The sequence below is a fragment of the Delphinus delphis genome, chromosome 4 (genome assembly GCF_949987515.2).
Source record: "Delphinus delphis chromosome 4, mDelDel1.2, whole genome shotgun sequence".
Classification (NCBI taxonomy): Eukaryota; Metazoa; Chordata; class Mammalia; order Artiodactyla; family Delphinidae; genus Delphinus; species Delphinus delphis.
This window is the reverse complement of record NC_082686.1, coordinates 131,111,806-131,133,257: the sequence shown is the minus strand read 5'-3', so window position 1 is coordinate 131,133,257 and position 21,452 is coordinate 131,111,806. Positions and strand designations below refer to the sequence as shown.

The following is a 21,452-nucleotide window of genomic DNA, read 5'->3' as shown; positions in this document are numbered from 1 at the left end:
TGGACCTAGAGACTGTCATACAGAGTGAAGATAATCAGAAAGAGTAAAACAAATACCGTATGCTAACACATGTATATGGAATCTAAAAAAAAAAAAAAAAACTTTCTGAAGAACCTAGGGCCAGGACAGGAATAAAGACTCCGACGTAGAGAATGGACTTGAGGACATGGGGTGGAGGAAGGGTAAGCTGGGACGAAGTGAGAGAGTAGCATTGACATATATACACTACCAAATGTATAGCTAGCTAGTGGGAAGCAGCTGCATAGCACAGGGAGATTAGCTCAATGCTTTGTGACCACTTACAGGGGTGGGATAGGGAAGGTGGGAGGGAGACGCAAGAGGGAGGGGATATGGGGACACAGGTATACATATAGCTGATTCACTTTGTTATACAGCAGAAGGTAACACACCATTGTAAAGCTATTATATGCCAATAAAGATGTTAAAAAAAGATGAAACAGATAAAAACAAACAAACAAAAAAACAAACAAGAACAAAAACAAAATGCACAGGCCAGAAATCACAAGTAATAACAAAGAAATATCAATCTCTAGGTATGTCTTCCCCAAAAGAGGTTCAGCTATAAAAGCAACAGCCTATGGTAGTAATGTGTTAACAAACTCCCTTTCCTCTTTTCCCCACCCAGCCAAATTCTGTACCACCCATGGAGACTCCGAAATCACACCAGCTACTTATTTACCCTCTAATTAATTAAAATTCAATAATTAAACTTTTCCATTCCTTAGTTATACAGTCCACCTTTCAACTGCTCAGTGGCCACCTCTGGTTGTCGACTACCTACTGGCCAGCACCGGCAGAGAACATGCCCATCACTGTAGGGAGTTCTAGTGGACAGTGCTGATCTCCAGAGAGGCTCTTTTGCCAAACTTCAAAACTCTGAAAAAGAAGCTCACCTTGTTCTTCTCTCTCTCATCCTTACACCCCCAACAATCTCTTTATTATGCAAATAAGTTTAGCCTCTCAGGTTTTTGTTTTTTCTTCACTTAGTCATTTACCAGATTTCACATAACAAAGACACTCAGGAACTGACACAGCTGGCATGAATCCTCTTCTGCATTGCTTTCTCTGAATTCTGTAATTCTGCACATAGAAATCTCTCTGTAATTCCAGACATGTTCTAAGGGACAGATACAGGAAAATGTGCATCAGTTATGGCCATGTTTGCCAGCTTTCACTAAACATAGAAGGTAGTAGGTGTGTGGTTTAAATAGACTGTCAGGTGCTTCTCACTTTGAGCACAGGACCACGCACTGAACTTGCACCAAAAAGTAGGTGTTAGCACTAAATAAATATGCACTACTTCACGACTGAGTACATGATTCTCCCAGTTACTGTGAGTTGTCAGAAGGGCTATGTGCTTGTCAGTTACCTCTGTGCTTTCAAGTGTGTTCTGGACTCTTCCCTGGAACCTTGCCAACTGGCTTCCACCAGGGGTGTGGTCACTGGAAGGCATGGATGGGAGACCTGAGATGACAACCCCTTCCTCATCTCCCTTTCAGGCAACGTTTCCAGCATTACCTGCATCTCCTCTACCTTGCTGGCTACCATTAGATAGGCCCTCCTTCCACAGATCCAGCTTCTGCTCGATGGTCCAGCTGGTACTAACACCTTCTTTTGTCCCTCTCTCCCAGTGGTGTGCTGGTAAATGCTTAGCAACCGGTTCTCTTGGTGGGGAGAAAGTTCTGATTTGAAATGTTTGCCAATGTCTGTGGTGTAAATACTTATACTCAGGTTAGCAAAATTCCTGAAGATTTAACAATTGACTCTCTCAGGCCTCTACAAGCTAGCTTCAGTATATCACTGCTCTACCCTAAGTCAAGTAGCAGCTTCCCGTTGTTAATCTCTGGGTTTCCTCACAGTTCCTACTTAGTTTCTCAAGATTCCCAACTCCTTTGTTATTAGTTATTGAATAAAATCTTTTCTATTAGCTACCTGGTGTGGGCTCTGTTTTCCAAACTATATCCTAAATGTATAGTCTTAAGGTTAAAATTTATTAGAGAAGTGCTTCTCAAAGTTCCACAGTATAAATCAGTCATATCACTAAGGATGCTGGAAGTTCAGCTGACACTACTTTTAAAGAGTAAGACTTTCTAGATGAAGGAAGCAGTGAATCAGTTTACAATGTGGCACAAGCTTCTTATCTCATTGTGCACTGGTAACAAAATGTTTGCAGGCTGGTAGCTGTGGGCAAACACACTTTAAGTAACTCTGTAGAAAAGCACTTTGGAAAAGCAATTTGGCAAATGTATCAAAAGCCCCCAAAGTGTCCTATCCTTTGTTCCACTAGTTCCACTTTGACAGACTATCTCCTAGGAACTCATCCAAAAAGAAGGGAAAAGCCTTATGCTCAAAGATGTTTACTGCAGCATTATTTAAAATAGGGTAGTTTTTTTTGTGTGTGTTTTTTTTGCGGTACACGGGCCTCTCACTGTTGTGGCCTCTCCTGTTGCGGAGCACGGGCTCCGGACACGTAGGCTTAGTGTCCATGGCTCACGGGCCCAGCCGCTCCATGGCATGTGAGATCTTTCTGGACCGGGACACGAACCCGTGTCCCCTGCATCAGCAGGCAGACTCTCAACCACTGCACCACCAGGGAAGCCCAAAATAGGGTAGTTTTGAAAGCAACTTCAAAGTGAAAAAAATAGGAAAATGATCAAATAAATCTGCTTGATGGGATATTATGCAGTCTTAAAAATTATAATTATGAATATTATAACAATATGGAAAAAAACATATACTACTAAGTAATAAAATCAGGAAAGAAAATTTTATGTGCTTGATAAGTATCATGTAAGAATATGAATGCCAGAAGGAAAAGACTGAAAAGAAATATATACAAATAATAAATAAATTATGTAAGGGGGGGTCTCAGGAGATGAAGTCTTTTCCTCTAATTATCCAAGACGGTCCAATTACCCTAATGTAGATATTCCATTTAGTTTTGTTAAACAAAAAATAAAAGACAGTAAAGACCACCAACAAAGTCATGGAGAATATTTAGAAGGGAAAAAAAAAGACATTACACATTAAGATGTCTGTGAATGCTGTTTTATATTTATAATATAAGACCTGGATGAGCTGGAAGTTAAATGAAGATCCCCTATCTGCCATCTGTCACTCATCCCCTCATACGTGTTATGTTGCCTTCTCACCTGAATTTCATCTGCTTACCAACTTCTATCAAACCACCCTTTCAGAGAAGTGGCTTTTATCACATATGTACAGGTAAGTAAACATGCTACCTGTGAGGTCTTCTGAGCCTTCTTCCTGCTGTGGAGTGAAGACGTTGGCCCCTAAGGAGCACCTGTCAGCTCCTTGCAAACAGATGGAAGAAGGACTCAAGTCTATCCTCAGGGATCCAAACAAGGTATTTGTCTACATTTGATCTACTCAGTATGGATTCAAACCCCTCACCCAAATTCCACTGGGCATCTGGTTCCCTTAGAGACAATAACAACTGCTTCCTTGGCTGCACCCCCTGTCCCTCCCTCTCCTGCCTTCCACCTGAGACCAGATATTTAAAAATATTGCTAACTTAGACCACGTACCAAGAACAAAAATTAAAAACAACAACAACACAACAACAAAACAACCCAAAACTTAAAAACAGTCCTCATCCAATTTGTTTCAACTTTTAAATAAACAAACAGAACCCAACTTCAGAATTCAACATGCAATATTGCCACACAAACCACCAAAGACCACACCAATGGCCACCATAAGTATAAAATAGCAATAAAGAGCTCAGGCCCTGGAGCTTGACTAGGAAATATTAGATTTTCCACTTACCTAATCTTTGTTTCCTCACCTGTCTGTTTCCCCATAGGATTGTTGTATGGACAAAATTAGCTATTTTACATAAAGCACTTAGAACAATAAAGTTTAGCTAACATTAAGTTTTCACTCCAAAAAATAAATGTGCGATGTGGCCCCTGTAAGGCAGTCCCTGTTGCCCATCCCCAGGGCCTACTATGTCTAAAATGAGCACACAAATTAAGGGTAAATGTCAAAATATCCACAGTATTAAAACATCACGATATGGATGTTGATGTCCATCGACAGATGAATAGATAAAGAAGATGTGGTACATATATACAATGGAATATTACTCAGCCATTAAAAATAATTAATTAATGCCATTTGCAGCAATATGGATGGACCTGGAGATTATTATACTAAGTGAAGTAAGTCAGACAGAGAAAGAGAAATATCATGTGATATCACTCATATGTGGAATCAAAAAAAATTATATAAGTGAACTTATTTACAAACAGAAACAGACTCACAGACTTAGAGAATAAACTTATGATTAGCACGGAAAAGGGTATGGGGGCAGGATAGACTGGTAGTTTGAGATTGATATGTACACACTGCTATATTTAAAACAGATAACCAACAAGGACCTACTGTATAGCACAGGGACCTCTGCTCAATATTCTGTAATAACATAAGTGGGAAAAGAATTTGGAAAAGAATAGATACATGTATATGTATAACTGAATCACTTTGCTGTGCATCTGAAACTATCACAACATTGTTAATCAATTATACTCCAATATAAAAATTTTTTAAATAAATAAAAATCATGATATAAACAGAAATGTGATCATATTCATTTCTAGAATTTTCCATCTCACCGAAATAAACGACCTGAAGACAGGAAATGCCAAAATATTTTCAAATCACTCCTCCCACCATGCTTCTGTCCATTTCACTGGACATGCCTACCTCGAACCACTGCCCGTGGGACTGCATCTTGAGGATGACACAGGGGTCTGGTTTGGAAAGGGCATCTCTGTCAGAAATGCCTTTGCATGCCACACGCAGCTCAACTTTGGTCAGGCAGGGGCTGTTAAAGATTCCCAGTGTATTGGCAGCTGACTCATAAATGTTGCTCATCTTCTTCATTCTGTTTTAGGCAAGAAAAAGAGGAAAAAATAAATGCCAATCACCACAGTATTTTTCAAAGGAAAAAGCTTCCCAGTCACCCTTCAGGAAAATGTTCAACACACACTATCGAGTACTGAATATATTAATTATCTGGCTTTCCACAGCAGGGTCAGGGTTCCAGTGAAACAAACAAACAAACAAAACCAAAAGAAAAAACAACCAAAATACCCAATAGGTGCTAATGCACTTGGCTAAGAACACTATTTTCTTATATGATTTGCATACATTTGCATAGTAAAATTTTTAGTCTATGAAATAATATTAACGAATTAGTGCAACAGACTGCAAACTGTAATCCAGTTCTATATTAAGTGCATGGCTTGTGTGAAATTTTACAGAGTTGTTGGTTAATCAGTTTAGTCACATTCCAAGTTGTTCAGATTCCTCCCAAATCCAGCTCTTCTTTTCCTTCTGTGTGATGGCACAGAGAAGGACATTGTCTGACCTGAAGAAACAGTCCAAATTTCCCTTCCCCAAACCCTGGCTCCATTTCTCAAGATGCCTTCAGCAAACCAAGTCCAAGAGAGACCCAGCATCTGATCTCCTGCCTCAAGTGCATTAGTCCATTCTCTCCTTTCCCTTCCCTGCTCCTGCTACCATGTCAGAAATGTGACTGTGACCATTTGAAGGAGAGCACAAAGCCTAAACCATGGAAACAGCAGCCACAAGTAAGTACTGCTGGCCTCCTTCCTGTCCTCACATGGTCACCTTTCAATGACACTTTGCATCACCAAGGCCCAGGGCTACAAGGAACCCCCAGAACCCTCCAACACTCTCCTTCTCAGAGGAGGGCTGGGCCTGTAAGGACATCGACAGAGCCTCTCAGGGGTGAAATCAATATCCTTCTCATGAAATTCTGTTTCCCTGTAGATTCCCTATGAGAAACGGCATTGGTGTCCCACAGTGGAATTTCTTCATCTATAAAATGAGGATAATCCATCCTTCTCCCTTCCCTTCTTCCACAAATATTCAGTGAGTCCCCTTGGTATCTGGCACCATGCTAGGTTTGCGCACACCATAACCTCTTAAACACACACACACACACACACACACACACACACACACACACACACACACACACACACCAGCTGGTCTCTCCAAACTTAGCAGCTAGCTCCATGCCAAAGGCAACCTTTTCCAACCTGACAATGCCCCTCCCTCATGGCAGATGTCACTGGAATTTTCTCTCCCAATGCTCCATCACAAGGCTTTCTGCCCTCCCTCCCTTCCACATTCCAACTCTCTAGTTCCCTATTTATCTAGTTATTATGAACACGTTTTTCCCTATATATGCTGAAGGGAAGTTGCACTGAATACCAGAAATTTATCTCCTAGAACAGAAGTGGACAAACTATGGCCTGTGTGCCCAATCTGGCTTGCCACCTGCTTTGATACATAAAGTTTTGTTGGAACACAGCCCTGGTCGTGCATTTACATATTGTGTGTGGTTGCCTTAATAGATTGCAGCCCAGAGTATTTGCAACAGAGGCTGCATGGCCTGCAAAGCCTGAAATACCTACTCTCTGGCCTCTTCAGAAAATGTTTCCCAGTCTCTGCTCTAAAATACCAGGTAAGGGGAGTTTGCAGTTGGAAGGAGTTGGGATTCTCTTTCAATATGTGCTGTGGGATTAGTCTGAGGGTGAGAGTTGCTCTATCCTCTATCATACTGAATATTAATAGGGATTTTGGGACATTTGTTTTTTTACATACAAGAAAATCCAAGCTGAGAGGGGATTGGAACCTTGCCCGTGTCACACAGTTATTCTAATGGAAGAGCTAATACTGAAATGCCAGTTTTCTATCTTTTAGCCCATGCTATTTTTTACCATATGTAAAACGTTGGCTGGAGAATTGTTTGAATCTACAAAGTAACAGCGGATATAACAATATCCTTGATTTATTTCAACCTCCATGCAGAATCATTCTTTCTATTTTTAAACAAATTTTATTCATATACAGAAAATGCACAAATCATAAGTGTACAGTTTAATAAATGATGGTTCCTCTATTTTTACATATTGTGAGCAGACCAATCATTAGAGCAAAATAGAAGGCAGAGCATATGTGAACTTCAGTTTATAAAAAAGTGCACAGAGAAGGAATAGACTAGTAGGAGGATGGTTTTGTATCAGGCAGTGTTGGAAAAAATGTTGTGAACTCTCTATCAACTTTTTGATAAGAACAGCTTATCCTTCCTGAGTTCTGCTTTCCCAAAGCATTAGTTGGCTCCTTGGATCCACACTGCTCTTCTGAGTTCTGAGTGGCCTTTCCTATCTCTGGGAGGCATTGCTACCCCTTCTAACTGGCCCTATCCTTACAGGCTCATGGTCATGTCCATCCCCTTTCTCTCTCTCTCTTTTTCTTAAGGACTATCTTCTATTTTAGGTTCATAGCAAATTTCAGAGGAATGTTCAGAGATATCCCATATGCCACCTTCCTCCTCCATTACCTTCGTTACAATCAGTGAACCTCCACTGACTCATCATAATCACCCAAAGTCCATAGTTCACATCAGGGTCCACTCTTGGGGTTGCACATTCCATGAGTTTGGACAAATGTATAATAACGTGTACCCCCCATTACAGTACCATACAGAGTAGTTTCACCATCCTAACAATCCTCTATGCTCCACTTATTCATCTCTCCCTAACTCCTGGCAACCACTGATCTTTTTACTGTCTGCATAGCCTTTTCCAGAATGTCACAGAGATGGGAAGCTTTTCAGGCTGGCTCCTTTCATCCAGGACCCACTGACTCCTTTCTGTATAACACAAGCTTGCCTATAGAATGGAACACCTGCTCTAATGCCAAGTATTAATTGTGGTATATAATGGAAAAAAGACTGTCAAGGAGACATACAGTTCCTTCCAGGGTCAAATCCTGGCTCCTTCACTCACTATGTAACCTTGAACAGGGTTCTTAACCTCTCTGTAGTAATACCTACCTTGAAGAGTTGCTATGAAGGGCAGATGAAATAATACATGTAAAGTGCTTAGCACAATGCCAGGTATACAGTAGATGCTTCAAAAGTAGAGCTATTATTATTGTAATCTGACTGCTCTCAAGATTAAATCACTCATTCTCCCACTGCCAACTGGAACTCTCTTCGATTTTCTTGCTATTACTCCAGGATTAAGATTCTACTTGACCCCTTAAATACATTCTCTTTGCAGCCCACACAGTCTGGGCATAACACTCTCCACCTAAGAGCACAAAACCACCTCTCAAATCAGTAGTTTGTCTGAGGATTCATATACATTAGCTGATCAGAAGGCAGATAGTAAAATATAAGTGACAATCTGATCACATAGGCCAAAAGCTGTCTAAAATAATTTAAAACTATTAGGAAAGCTTCTCAAAATATGGATTTATGCCATAACCATGAATGATATATCCTAAACTGTAAGTGTACATAGTACTCTGAGATATTAGCTGGTAGTAAATTTAAATCGTTTATAAATGAATAAACAAATGAAATTGGGGCACATGTTCAGAGACTTTTTTAAAACCAGTGGGATATATGATCTAAAATTTTTTATGAACCATTCTTTTAGGCAAACACTTGGAGGATTTAGAGCTGGGAAAATAGCCATGATGAAATAATCATTTGATAAAAATTAATCAATGGTTGGACTAGAGGAGAGAAGAAAGTTTATGATTGTCAAAGGGTGGTCATTATTTATTCCTCCTTTTTTCATCGATTTCACCACCACCCCTTCTTCTTCTGCTCAAGGACCTAAGAGGCTGACCTCCACTGAATGACAGCTCACTGTTGGCTAGCCTCCTGTGCTATGGTCTGAATGTCTGTGTCCCCCCACAAAATTCATATGCTGAAATCCTAACCCCTGAAGGTGGTGAGATTAGGAGGTGGAGACTTAGAGAAGCGAATAGGTCTGAGGATGGAACCCTCATGAATGGCATTAGTGCTCTTACAAGAGAGACCACAGAGCTCCCCGGGCCCTTCTGCCATGTGAGAACACAGTGAGAAGAGAGCCCTCACCCAACCACGCTGTAACTCTGATTGGGATGTCCAGCCTCCAGAACTGTGAGCCAAACCCCTATATGACCCAGGTCCTGAAAGGCAACTCCATCTCCAAGGTTCTCACTTCACTTTGGGAGTACTGTTTCTTCCTTTGGCTCCTTCAGGCTTACACTCATTCTAGGGTTGGGCCGGCATAAGTCCTCAGGTTTGGTCCCTGCCACCCACTGGCTGAGAACAATCAGTCAAGTCTCCAGAAAAAGCGCAGCTGTGAAACATTCACAGCCAACACTCATATCCACTGGGCACTGGGGCATGGTTACACTAACTTGATAAAGGGGAATTGGGCAGAGCATCAACAGGGTCTATTTCACCACAGTGGTTAGTCTCCTTTAGATCAGGGACTACTTCTTATACTTTACCCCAATAGTGTTCGCCTTGATAATATTTGTAGACTGGTGATGAAACCACTACACATCCTGACTTTTGGGGGGACAGGATATAGGCTATGTCCATGCACAAATGAAAGCCACACCTAGATGGACATATTGGAGATCATGAGTTCCTCTGGCTGTCCAGAGGTAGCAGCAGTCCTGACCTTGATTTTGGAGATGCTATATAGGCCAGTGAATTCAGACTGTTTGGCCTTGGCCCAGCTGAAGCTCACTGCTGAAAGGTGATCACAAACTACGGTTCTGTCAACCAGTGATCAGCTACATCCGGCTCCAGATAAGTGGAGTAAACAAGTAATTTCACACTCTGTTAAAAGACAGGATTAATGTGGCCAGATTATCAATACATTTTCCATGGCCTATTTAAATCCTTTTGTTGCCTTTCATACAATAGCCTGGTTTTACAGAGACTAATGTCTGCTGAGAATTATTTTGATGAAAGCTGACTTTTGGCCAATTTTAGAAGCAAATTATAATTGTCCTTTCACTTGGATAATTTAAGTTATAAAAAACCACTCCTTTAGCATATCAACACTCTCTAACAGGACAAATTGATCCTGAAACTTAATTAGTTTCTGAATGAGCTGAAAACAACGCCAAGACAATAGAGAGCTCAAGAGGAAAGAGAATCAGCTCGGGTTCACAGGGGACCAGCTTGCCTTAAAGCTATGTTAAGAATAAGCGCATACAGGGAGATCAGCTCGGTACCTTGTGACCACCTAGGAGGGTGGGAGAGGGAGGGGATGTGGGAATATGTGTGTGCATAAGGCTGATTCGCTTTGTTGTGCAGCGGAAGCTGGCATGGCAGTGTGAAGCAATTGTACTTCAATAAAGATGTAAAAAAAGAATAACTGCACAATCTCTGTTCTGCTTGCTCCGGCATTATTTGGCCTTTTTAAACGTCACTGCACATCCAGGAAGGCTGCTATGCTGGATGTCTCTATCACACATTTCCATATCAATGCAAGAAATATGACAGGGCGTCTGCTATGTGCCTGGTGCTGCAGTGGATCCAGAGGCCCCAAGCATCATTCACTCAGCTGAGGAGAAACCAGGTATTGTTCCCTCAACTTCTGAATTTATTTCCTATTCAACGTTTCCTGATCTACTGTTAGATCAAAAGTAAATTTATTCTTAGGCGGCAAGCATGGCGCTGGACACTAATGAGACAGCCCATCTCCTACATGTTCACATCCTGGAGCAGCTTCTCAGGCTGTGCACAATCATGGATCACGCGGGGAGCTTGTTAAGACATAGTTCCTGTTACAAGAGCCTGGAGTGGAGCCTGAGACTCTGCTCCCAGGTGTCACTGATCCTGCTGCCTATGGACCACACTTTGAGAGGCAAGGTTGTTGAGTACAAACCAAGCATTTATAAAACAAGGCAAACTGCCCTAGAAGTTGTTCATCTGAAGACCAGATGCTCACATATGGGATGTAGATGGTATAGAAGACAAGAGTATGGATCCAGCATCAGAATATTTGATGCTAACCCAAACTCTGCTACTCCCTGTGTATGAGTTTGGGCAAGTTACTTGACTCCTCTGTGCCTCAGTTTTATCACATGTGAAATGGGAATAATAATAGCTCCTGACTTGTAGAGTTTTCCTGAGAATTAAATGAATTAAGCCTCATAATGTCTTCAGAAGAATAATGAAAACGATTATTGTCCTTTTTAAAAAGGATACCACTGAGTTCATGTAACATTTATCAAGCTCATATATCTGCCAAGCACTCAATATGAAGTCATGAGATCCCAGGAGAATCGTTTCACAGGAAGGAAACTGCAGCTTAGAGAAGTAAAACAACTATTCAGCCAAGTGTGATGAATAAGGATTTGAACCTAGAACTCCAGGTCCAGAATTTAGGCTCTTAACCACTCTGCTCCACTCTCCTCCCTGTGGGATAGCTACTTAAGAAGACTCTCAATAGAAAAAGGAACCCTTCTACATTGTTGGTGGGAATGTAAATTGGTGCAGCCACTATGGAGAACAGTATGGAGGTCCAATGTTCATAGCAGCACTATTCACAGTAGCCAAGATGTGGAAATCCATCAGTAGATGAATGGATAAAGAAGATGTGATGTATGTGTGTGTGTGTGTGTGTGTGTGTGTGTGTGTGTGTTCACACACACACAATGGAATACTACTCAGCCATAAAAAAGAATGAAATAATGCCATTTGTAGCAAAATGGATGGACCTAGAGATTATCATACTAAGTGAAGTAAGTCAGAATGTGAAAGACAAATACCATATGATATCACTTATATGTAGAATCTAAAGTATAACACAAATGAACTTACCTACAAAAGAGAAACAGACTCACAGACACAGAGAACCGACTTGTGGTTGCCAAGGGGGAGGGGGTGGGGGAGGGATGGATTGGGAGTTTGGGATTAGCAGATGCAAACTCTTATATATAGGATGGTTAGACAACAAGGTCCTACTATATATAGCACAAGGAACTGATTAAATATCCTGTGATAAACCATTATGGAAAAGGATATAAAAAAGTATACATGTATAACTGAATCATTCTGCTGTATAGTAGAAATTAAGACAACATTGTAAATCAACTATACTTCAATTTTAAAACTTTTTTTAAAAAAGAAGACTCTCGGGCTTCCCTGGTGGCGCGGTGGTTGAGAGTCCGCCTGCCGATGCAGGGGATGCGGGTTCGTGCCCTGGTCTGGGAGGATCCCACGTGCCGCGGAGCGGCTGGGCCCGTGAGCCATGGCTGCTGGGCCTGCGCGTCCGGAGCCTGTGCCCCGCGGCGGGAGAGGCCACCACAGTGAGAGGACCGCGTAACGCAAAAAAAAAAAAAAAGAAGACTCTCAATAAAAGGGGCAACTGGGGACTTACACCACACAACACTTGCCCAAATGTTCCTGACTTCCCTGGTTCCCCTGAGTGTCACACTGTACTGCCCCTCCCTCTTTCTGTCTATCCCCCAAAAATTCCAGCACCCTTCTCTCTCAGTCCTTGAAACTTTTAGATTCCTTATTATTTTTTCCTTCATAGAGAACCCTTTATTTTATAAATTAACCTGCTCTCTGGTTCCCTTCCTCTCACAGCTTTAATCATGATGCATCCTGCTCAGGCCCCCTCGGCTCCCGGTTTGGCAGCACAAATACTGAATCTTCCCACAAGGGCCAAAAAGGGAGAAAAGCCTATAATGCTCTATAAATCTCTTTTAAAAATAGCTTGTTTTCTGAGCCACTAATACTAACGACACCAATAACAAACTACACAGACAGTGTTTCACTGAATTCTTGAGACAGTCTCTTGAGATAGGTATTGCCAGCCCCACTTCATAGATGTACAAGTAAGACTCATGGTGGTTAAATCACAGCTGCCAAGTGACAGTCAGGAATCAAGCCTGGGTCTAATGGACTCCACAATCTGTGTTTTTGACCATTTCTTATAAAATGATTTACACTCAATTAGATTAAAAATTATTTTGCTTCTAGATCATGCAAAGGCAAACTTAAAACCCGTTCCAATCTTAATAAAATCTCTAAGGTGTACTATGTACATTAATGAGATTGTGCTCTAGCAGCCTTTAAAAATTCACTTTTCTTTCTTCCCCTTACTCTCAAAGCAGCCCAAGTCACTTTTGGAACTCTTTGTAACGGCAGCCTCACCAACAAGTTGAGGGGTCTGGGAATTCAGTGCCCCTACCCGGATGATTTCATCAGAGAGCATTGATGAGTTATCATTGGTGGGGCTACACCACCAGAAAACCCAGAAATAAAACCACATGAACCACAAAAGGCCATGGTGCTAATGAATAAGATTCAAAATTGACAATATGTGGACTTGAATGTTTTTCTTGAAATATACTATGCCAAATCACTCAAGTGCAGTAAATTATTATTTCAGTCATTTCCTGACTTTCTAATTTGAGACAACCAAGAGGCCGAAAGAAAAAAATCCAGCAGAGATCCTATTTACTGAAAAAGAGCTTTCTTGGGAAAATGTACATAAGGAATCAGATATATCGATGTTCTAGGAACTTCCGGGCTCACATTTGTATCTCTGACAATGAGTCATAAACATGAGATTTTTCTAGAAAGCAATTATGTCCATTGCATCACATTCCTATTAATTTTATAGCACTCAAATGTCACCCATTTTTAGGAGAAGAACTGGATATACAAATTTAACTGGACGACTACAAAGGCTGACAAAATTTTAAAAGTGAAACATGAACAAAATGTCAAAGGAAATTGTATGAATAACTGTCTCCTCCCTGTTACAGCCACTCCTTTTCCTACCACACCAAAGGCAACTAAAGATCCTGAATGAGAGAGAAAAAGCAAATTCAGATGATGTTTTATTATTTTGGCACTGAAATAATTTCCTCCTGTTTCTCAGGCAACTAAATTTACCCAGTAAAAAGATCAAATCCCAGTCTTCTTTTGTTCAGTTATTTTCCCTTTTTAATATAATCACAGGGTGGATTCTTCCATTAATGTCATGCTAACAGGAAGCTGGGGGCTCACAAAGTGGATTTTGTGCTTCTGGTCTCATATATGTGGCTAAATTTAAAAGCAAGAAGGAGCAACATTATTTTTATGTTCAACAGGAGAAACTATAGACAGTATATGAAGCCAGAAGCCAATTTCCTTGAAAAAGCATGGTAATGGATCTACTGATGGGTCTTGTTCTGCTCCTGCACCTCGTTTAAGACTTGCTTCTGCTTTGAACAACATCCTAGCATTAACAGGCTTTTGTTTAGTTGGCATAGGACAGAATCGTGTGTTTTGGGGATACAGAACACGTTTAGTTCAGTGCTGCCAAGTAGAAATATGTGTGTTGATGGACATTTTCTTTACCTACGCTGTCCAGTACAGTGGCCAAAAGCACTTGAGCTGGGGCTAGTGCAATTGAGGAAATGAATGTTTAACTTTATTTAGTTTTAACTTAAATTTAAATAGCCACCTGTGGCTGGTGGCTACCATAACTGACATGTGCTGGACATATTGTATTAAACTTCTGTTCATAGCGTTCTTTTATTCTCCTTTGTTTCTCCTGAAGACTAAAACTGAATGCTATTGCTCAAAAGAACCTTCCAACGTGAATGTGATGTCAAGGACCTCACCTCAAAGCAAGTCATGGAAACAGGACTCTTTTATTTTTATTTATTCACTTTTTAAAATAAATTTACTTATTTATTTTTGGCTCTGTTAGGTCTTCGTTGCTGTGTGCAGGCTTTCTCTAGTTGCGGTGAGCGGGGGCTACTCTTTGTTGAGCGAAGTGAGCGGGCTTCTCATTGTCGTGGCTTCTCTTGTTGTGGAGCACAGGCTCTAGGCATGCGGGCCTCAGTAGCTGTGGCACGTGGGCTCAGTAGTTGTGGCTTGCGGGCTCTAGAGCTCAGGCTGAGTAGTTGTGGAGCACGAGCTTAGTTGCTCCACGGCATGCGGGATCTTCCCTGGCCAGGGCTCGATCCTGTGTCCCCTGCATTGGCAGGCAGATTCCTAACCACTGCACCACCAGGGAAGCCCAGGACTCTTTTATAAGAGAAATCTATTTCTCACTCTTTAGTGGAGACTGAACACAGAGGTGCTAAAAGGACTTAGCAAGCCCAGGTTTGGCCCATAGTCTTTTCCTCGTTTGCCAGGGCCAGTTGCTCAGGGGTGAATGCTTGCAGTACTGCACAGAGACAGACTGCACAAGAAAGAGTGTGATTAATTAACAATGTCTGCCATCCACACATTGGGGTGGGGGAACGTGGCAGCCTAAGGAAGATAATGGAGTGAGGCTCTCCTTAGAACATTTTTTTTAACTTTTTATTTTGTATTGGAGTACAGTTGATTAACAATGTTGTGTTAGCTTCAGGTGTACAACAAAGTGATTCAGTTATACATATACATGTATTTATTCTTTTTCAAATCCTTTTCCTAGTTAGGTTGTCACATAATGTTAAGCAGAGTTCCCTGTGCTATACAGTAGGTCCTCGTTGGTTATTTTAAATATAGCAGTGTGTACATGTCAATCCTAAACTCCCTAATGATCCCTCCCCCCACCCTTCCCCCCATAACCATAACTTCATTCTCTAAGTCTGTGAGTCTGTTTCTGTTTTGTAAATAAGTTCATTTCTATCATTTTTTTTTTAGATCCCACATATAAGCGATATCATACCATATTTCTCTTTCTCTGTCTGATTTACTTCACTCAGTATGACAATATCTAGGTCCGTCCATGTTGCTGCAAATGGCATTATTTCATTCTTTTTAATGGCTGAGTAATATTCCATTGTATTTATGTACCACATCTCCTTTACCCATTCTTCTGTTGATGGACATTTAGGTTGCGTCCATGTCTTGGCTACTGTAAACAGCACTGCAATGAATAGTGAGGTGCATATATCCTTTTGGACCTTGTTTTTCTCTGGGGGTATATGCACAGGAGTGGGATTGCAGGATCACATGGATTAGTCTCCAAAATTTACAAATAGCTCATGTGGCTTAATATCATCAAAACAAACAACCCAATCAAAAAATGGGCAGGAGACCTAAATAGACATTTCTCCAAAGAAGACATACAGATGGCAAAGAGGCACATGAAAAGATGCTCAAAATCGCTAATTATTAGAGAAATGCAAGTCAAAACTACAATGAGATAACACCTCACACCAGTCAGAATGGCCATCATCAAAAAAATCCACAAACAAATGCTGGAGTGTGGAGAGAAGGGAACCCTCCTACAGTGTTGGTGGGAATGTAAATTGGTGCAGTCACTATGGAGAACAGTATGGAGGTTCCTTAAGAAACTAGAACTTCTTTCTAATGTGACATTGCCTTTATGTCTGATGTGTAATAATGTTTCTACAGAAAGTTTCAAAATGGCAAAACATAAGCTTTGTGGCAAATGGCCTTGCTGAGGTAGCAATGAATGAAAACAAATGAGAGATGAGAATTGAGGTAGAAGTACTATGTAAAGTGGGTGTGATTTGGGGAGTGGAGAGAGGACTGCTGGAAAGGGAGGCTGTTCTAGAGGATAACAACATATCCATCTCAGATATCAGTCATCATGATGCTTCAGTGAAGAGGAAAGCCACAGTCTATGTGGAAGTTATGGTATCTGCATGTCAGTATTCACACATGGACACAAACACACATTCATTCTCTCCCTCTCTCTCTTCCTCCCTCTCCTGTTGAATTTCCGTAGTACCAGAGTACAAGGTGGGACTGCTGTTGTGTAACAATGTGAGAAATTTATATTCAGTGGTGGAGTCTGGAAAGGAAAGAAAGAGTCTCCCCATGAACACTGAGAAACTTCAGGGGTCCTCTGACAGCATGAAGACATACTGACTGAATGGCTCATGTTTAGGCACCTGGGCAAGGTATGTATAAGACATGATTAGATGAGGAGGAAACCTGACAGATGCCATGTGTGTTGGGGGCTGGGAGTTCTGTAGATGTCCATCCTCACTGCCTGTGAAGAGAATATGAACACAGGAAAACCTGCAGGTTCCAGTGCAGGCAGAGACCAGAGAAATAAGTGCCACAGGAAAACCATAACAGCAACAATAAAACCAACCACAACAACTGTTTTTGCATACTTGGGTGACCAGCACTGTGCTCAGTGCTGCCAGCTACACCATCACATTCAATCCTTTCAATAGTTATTAAGGGTAACTCAGTATTATTTCAGTTCTACAGATGAGAAAACTGAGATTCAGAAAATCTAAGTAAATTCCTAGATCACATAACCAAAAAAACCGAAGGGGGCAGGATTCAATTGTATTCTTTTTAACTCCAAAGTTACAGGATTCTGTCTGTAATATTATTCAGCCTCCTCTGTATACCTTAACATCTCAGTTCAGTTTCTAGTTCTATTTGAGTTCCTTCACGCTAACAGTCCCAGAGGGTTATACCTCTTTCATTCATTCATTCATAAAATATTTATTTAACACTTCAGATGTGTGCTGGGAACCATGCTGGGTACTGGGAAATACAAAGAGGAAAAGGGTCACTAACTCCAAGGAGCTTGCAGGCAAATGGGAAATAAACAGATTAAGGTTTTTTTTTTTTTTTAATTTTTACTGGAGTATAGTTGATTTACAATGTTGTGTTAGTTTCTTGAGTTACAGAAAGATGAATCAGTTATACATATAAATCCACTCTTTTCTAAGTTCTTTTCTCATATAAGTCATTACAAAGTATTGAGTTCCCTGTGCTACATGTTAGGTCTTTATTAGTTATTTAATTTATATATAGTAGTGTATATATGTCAATCCCAATCTCCCATTTTATCCCTCCCCCGCTTTCCCCCTTGGTAACCATAAGTTTATTTTCTACATCTGTGACTCTATTTCTATTTTGTAAATAAGTTCATTTGTACCATTTTTTTAAGATTCCACATGTAAGCAAATGATATTTGTCTATCTCTTACTTAACTCAGTATGACAATCTCTAGGTCCATCCATGTTGCTGCAAAGAGCATTCATTATTTTTTATTCTTTTTTATGGCTGAGTAATATTCCATTGTATGTATGTATGTATGTATGTATATATATATATATATATATATATATATATATTCACCACATCTTCTTTATCCATTCCTCTGTCATGGTCATTTAGGTTACTTCCATGTCCTGGCTATTGTAAACAGTGCTGCAATGAACACTGGGGTGCATGTATCTTTTCGAATTAAGGTTTTCTCCAGATATAAGCCCAGGAGTGGGATTGCTGGATCATATGGTAGTTCTACTTTTAGTTTTTTAAGGAACCTCCATACTCTTTCAGGAGTGGCTGTACCAATTTACATTCCCACCAACAGTATAGGAGGGTTTCCTTTTCTCCACACCTGCTCTAGCATTTATTGTTTCTAGATTTTTTGATGATGGCCATTCTGACTGGTGTTGAGGTGGATACTGCATTGTAGTTTTGATTTGCATTTATCTAATAATTAGTGATGTTGAGCATATTTCCATGTACTTTTTAGCCATCTGTGTGTATTCTTTGGAGAAATGTCTATTTAGGTCTTCTGCCCATTTTTCGATTGGGTTCTTTGGTTTTTGATATTGAGCTGCATGAGCTGTTCATATATTTTGGAGATTAATCCCTTGCCTGTCACTTCATTTGCAAATATTTTCTCCATACCGTGGGTAGTCTTTTTGTTTTGTTTATGGTTTCCTTTGCTATGCAAATGCTTTAAGGTTTAATTAGGTTCTTTCTTCTTGTTTTTATTTTCATTACTCTAGGAGTTGAGGGCCAAAAAAGATCTTGCTGTGATTTATGACAGAGAGTATTCTGCCAATGTTTTCCTCTAAGAGTTTTAAAGTATCCAGTCTTACATTTAGGTCTTTAATCCATTTTGAGTTTATTTTTGTGTATGGTGTTAGGGAGTGTTCTAATTTCATTTTTTTACATGTAGCTGTCCAGTTTTCCCAGCACCACTTATTGAAGAGGCTGCCTTTTCTCCATTGTATATTCTTACCTCTCTTGTCATAGATTAGGTGACCATAGGTGTATGGCACTATGGAGTTCCTATCCTGTTCCATTCATCTATTTCTGTTTTTGTGCCAGTACCATACTGTTTTGATTACTGTAGCTTTGTAGTATAATCTGAAGCCAGGGAACCTGATTCCTCCAGACCATTTGTCTTTCTCAAGATTTCTTTGGCTATTTGGGGTCTTCTGTGTTTCCATACAAATTGTAAAATGTTTTGCTCTAATTCTGTGAAAAATGCTATTGGTAATTTGATAGGGGATTGCATTGAATCTGTAGATTGCTTTGGGTAGTATAGTCATTTTGACAATATTTATTCTTCCAAACCAAGAAACATGGTATATCTCTCCATCTGTTTGTGTCACCTTTGATTTGTTTCATCAGTATCTTATAGTTTTCTAAGTAGAGGTCTTTTGCCTTCTTAGGTAGATTAATTCCTAAGTATTTTACTCTTTTTGATGTGATGGTAAATGGAATTGTTTCCTTAATTTCTCTTTCTGATCTTTCATTCTTTCTTATCATCACTGGAATAAAGCCCACTTGATCACGGTGTATGATCCTTTTAATGTGATGTTGGATTTTCTTTGCTAGTAACTTGTTGACTTTTGCGTCTATGGCCATCAGTGATATTGGCCTGTAATTTTCATTTATTGTGGTATCTTTGTCTGGTTTTGGAATCAATGTGATGGTAGCCTTATAGAATGAGCTTGGCAGTATTCCTTCCTCTGCAATTTTTTGGAATAGTTTGAGAAGCATAAGTGTTAACTCTTCCCTAAATGTTTGATAGAATTCACTCATGAAGCTATCTGGTCAGACTTTTGTTTGTTTTGGAAGTTTTAAAATCATAGTTTCAATTTTAGTACTTATGATTCATCTGTTCATATTTTCTATTTCTTCCTGGTTCAGTCTTGGAAGGTTGTAGCTTTAGAAGAATTTGTCCATTTCTTTTAGGTTGTCCATTTTATTGGCATACAGTTGCTTTTAGTAGTCTCTTATGATCTGTGGTGTCAGCTGTAACTTCTTTTCCATTTCTAATTTTATTGATTTGAGTAATCACCCTCTTTTTCTTGATGAGTCTGGCTAAAGGTTTATCAATTTTGTTATGTTCTCAAAGAACCAGCTCTTAGTTTAATTGATCCTTGCTATTCATTTCTATTTCATTTACCTCTGCTCTGATTTTTATGATTTCTTTCCTTCTACTAACTTTGGGTTTTTTTGGTTCTTCTTTCTCTAGTTGCTTTAGGTGTAAGGTTAGACTGTTTGAGATTTTTCTTGTTTCCTGAGTTAAGATTGAATTGCTATAAACTTCCCTCTTAGAACTGTTTTTGCTGCATCCCACAGGTTTTCGATTGTCGTGTTTTCATTGTCATTTGTCTCTGGGTATTTTTTGATTTCTTTAGTGATCCATTGGTTGTTTAGTAACATATTGTTTAGCCTCCATGTGTTTGTATTTTTTACAGTTTTTTTTCCTGTAATTGATTTATAATCTTATAGCATTGTGGTTGGAAAAGATGCTTGATATGATTTCAATTTTCCTAGATTTACTGAGGCTTGATTTGTGGCCCAAGATGTGATCTGTCCTGGAGAATGTTCCATGTGCACTTGAGAAGAAAGTGTATTCTGCTGCTTTTGGATAGAATGTCCTATAGATATCATTTAAGTCTATCTGGTCTAATATTTCATTTATTAATTTTCTGTCTAGATGATCTGTCCATTGTAATTGGGGTGTTAAAGTCTCCCACTATTATTGTGTTACTGTCACTTTCCCCTTTTATGGCTATGAGTATTCGCCTTATATATTGAGGTGCTCCTATGTTGGGTGCACATATATTTACAATTGTTATATCTTTTTCTTGGATTGATCCCTTGATCATTATGTGGTGTCCTTCTTTGTACCTTGTAACAGTCTTTATTTTAAAGTCTATTTTGTCTGATATGAGTATTGCTACTTCAGCTTTCTTTTGATTTCCATTTGCATGGAATATCTTTTTCCATCCCCTCACTTTCCATCTCTATGTTTCCCTAGGTCCGAAGTGGGTCTCTTGTAGACAGCATGTATACAGGTCTTGTTTTTGTATCCATTCAGCCACTCTATGTCTTTTGGTTGCAGCATTTAATACATTTGCATTTAAGGTAATTTACAATATGTATGTTTCTATTTTCATTTTCTCAATTGTTTTGGGTTTGTTTTTGTAGGTATTTTTTCTTCCCTTACTCTTTTCTTCTCTTCTCTTGTGGTTTGATGACCATCTTTAGTGTTGTTTTGGTTGCTTTTTCTTTTTTTGTGTGTGTATCTATTGTAGATTTTTGGCTTGTGGTTACCATTAGGTTTCAATATAGCAGGCTTTATATGTACAAGGTTGCTTTAAGTTGCTGGTCTGTTTCCCACCTACAGAAGCTCCATTTGTTGTAAAGCTGGTTTGGTTGTGATGAATTCTCTTAGCTTTTGCTTGTCTGTAAAGCTTCTGATTTCTCTGTTGAATCTGAATGAGAGCTTTGCTGGGTAGAGTATTCTTGGTTGTAGGTTTTTCCCTTTCATCACTTTAAACATGTCATGCCACTCCCTTCTGACCTGCAGAGTTTCTGCTGA

At 39.8% G+C, this 21,452-nt stretch overlaps 1 protein-coding gene across 2 annotated transcripts in view; it reads right to left on the bottom strand.

Moving 5' to 3' along the window:
* The window catches only part of CPNE4 (copine 4), a 577,328-nt gene that overhangs the window by 412,747 nt on the left and 143,129 nt on the right, over positions 1-21,452 (bottom strand). For both annotated transcript variants that reach the window (XM_060011465.1, XM_060011466.1), the window contains exon 2: positions 4,750-4,930. In XM_060011465.1, coding sequence (XP_059867448.1) covers positions 4,750-4,930 — 181 coding nt within the window. The remainder of the gene's footprint in view (positions 1-4,749; positions 4,931-21,452) is intronic.